This window comes from Notothenia coriiceps, unplaced genomic scaffold (genome assembly GCF_000735185.1).
Source record: "Notothenia coriiceps isolate Sejong01 unplaced genomic scaffold, NC01 NC01_scaffold00037246, whole genome shotgun sequence".
Classification (NCBI taxonomy): Eukaryota; Metazoa; Chordata; class Actinopteri; order Perciformes; family Nototheniidae; genus Notothenia; species Notothenia coriiceps.
Window position 1 is genome coordinate 5,128,622 of NW_011369947.1, and position 2,377 is coordinate 5,130,998.

General features: G+C 45.0%; 1 protein-coding gene across 1 annotated transcript in view; it reads left to right on the plus strand.

The window, feature by feature from the left end:
• Positions 1-2,377, plus strand: part of LOC104966315 (deoxyribonuclease-1-like) — a 12,472-nt gene extending 10,095 nt beyond the window's left edge. The window contains exons 4-6 of the mRNA XM_010795503.1: positions 1,557-1,653; positions 1,736-1,844; positions 2,055-2,377. Coding sequence (XP_010793805.1) covers positions 1,557-1,653; positions 1,736-1,844; positions 2,055-2,377 — 529 coding nt within the window. The remainder of the gene's footprint in view (positions 1-1,556; positions 1,654-1,735; positions 1,845-2,054) is intronic.

The following is a 2,377-nucleotide window of genomic DNA, read 5'->3' on the forward strand; positions in this document are numbered from 1 at the left end:
TAATCGGGGATTTGCAGAGCTACAAAATCTTTTGAAGCGTGCAGGACACCTTGCCACCACAATACAGCGAAGCATGCACATGAGAGAAGTCGACTCAAACATGGCACCACAGGACGCAGCAATGGAAACAGGAGAAAGGACAAATGGACGTTAGCATGACAGGGATGTGTGTTTTAGATGTTGATAACGGGGACACAACGATGATATCGTAGTATCGACAGCAGTTGGAGCAGCACTCATCTCACCTTTACTTACTCATTTTCTAGTCTAGAAAGCCTATACAAGGACAGAGTTTTAAAAATGGCACACAATGTTGTGAGTGACCTGAGGCACCCTCTTGCCTCTTATTTTGAACTGTTGCCATCCGGGCGGAGATATCGTGGCCCTCTGTTTAAATAGAACAGATCTAGGCTGTCTTTCGTCCCACAAGCCATCAAACTCCTGAACCAATGATGAATAGGACGCACTGGCCGTTTCTCAATCTCGAGGATGCTGGCTTGGTGGTCGCGTACTTCCAAGTCACTTCCTTCAGAGACGAAGCAAGTATACTTCCAAGCCACGGCTTCGGAAAACGAAGAAGAATGGAACAGGCTAACAAGTGTGCCACTCTCTCTAACGGTTTCAACATAAACTGTACGGAAAATAAATACCTCACGATGTCTATCTAATTATGAACTTGCTTTACTTTCACGGAACACATATTTCGTGATAACAAATGTAACAGAGTAACATATTTACCAACACATGATCTACGCCACTACATACTTACATTTAAATGTGTGCTGTGCTGCGTTGGTTCAGCCTTTCTCCGCAAGGTTTGTTGAAATTGGTCCGTACGCAAAGCATTGTGCGGATTTGAAGGACGCGAAGTCTACCCATGTGCAGCCTCGAAATTACCCCCAAACCAAGGACGCGGCCTCGGTGGAATTCCAAGTATGCTGGAGATTGGAACAGTCCTTCGGCGGCACTCGATGGCGTAGCATCCCTGAAATATTGGCTTGGAAGCCAGTTTCCTCGGGATTGAGAAACGGCTTGTGTGTGTGTGGGAGATCCTTGTTGCTGCTGATTGTGTTCACCTGGTGCCCTGTGTTGTCTCCTCCCCCCTCACCTGTGTCTTGTTGGTTTTATTACTCCTGTGTGTATTTAGGTTCTGTTTTCCTGTTAGTCTGGGTGTGTGGGAGATCCTTGTTGCTGGTGACTGTGTTCACATGAGGCAGTCATATTGATGCTGTGAATCATGTGCCCATGATTAATAAATGCCCACACCGGGTTGTATATGGACGTTCTGCCTCTGCCTCCTTACTTGGGTTACTTACTGCTCAATGGTCAGCTTCACAGAGATACAGAATAGTTTAAAAACAACATTGTAAATACAATACGTGCTGCAAGAAGTGTAGGGATACAACAAGTTAAATCATCTCTGGGTAAGCAGCTGTAAAACGGGTTAAAGAGAACATGAAACTCTGTTATGTTTGAATCCTTGTCCGTGCAGAAAAGCCTTTTTAATATCCAAAGAGAATCTCTGGACTTGAATCTTGATATTTCACCACACACAGGATCGTGGTGTTCGGGGAGAGCATGCTAAAAGCCATTGTAACCGGATCAGCCAAACCCTTCAACTTCCAGAGAGAGTTCCACCTGACGGACGAAGAAGTGAGACTCATGGACAGATTACTGAGATTACAGATTACTGAGCAACATGTTGGTGATTATTAAACCTTTATTTCTGTCCCAGACTCTGAGTGTCAGTGATCACTACCCTGTGGAGGTGGAGCTGAAGCAGAAAGCAGCGAGAAAAAGAAAAAGAAAGGCACCACCCGCCAAAGGACAAACTCACAAGAAAGGTAGCGTTTGTTTTGTTGACATCAGTGCCTTTTGGATATTGTATTTTCGCCTAAAACATGTGTAACAGTCTTTGTTTTAGGTCTGGCGTGAGTTTGCAATCACAGTGTTTACATATCTTCTTCTTAGACATCATAAAAATGCATTTCCTTTGGTGTTTAAAGACTTTTTAAAAACTGTGTTCTCTTTCATTTCTAAATGGACCGTTACAGGACCACAGAAGAAGAAGGCAAAGCTGCTGGAACCACCGAAGAAGAAGGCAAAGCTGGTGGCACCACAGAAGAAGAAGGCAGAGCTGGTAGCACCACAGAAGAAGAAGGCAGAGCTGGTAGCACCACAGAAGAAGAAGGCAGATCCGGTAGCACCACAGAAGAAGAAGGCAGATCCGGTAGCACCACAGAAGAAGAAGAAGAAAAAGAAGGCAGATCCGGTAGCACCACGGAAGAAGAAGAAGAAGGCAGATCCGGTAGCACCACAGAAGAAGAAGAAGAAGAAGAAGAAGAAGGCAGATCCGGTAGCACCACAGAAGAAGTAG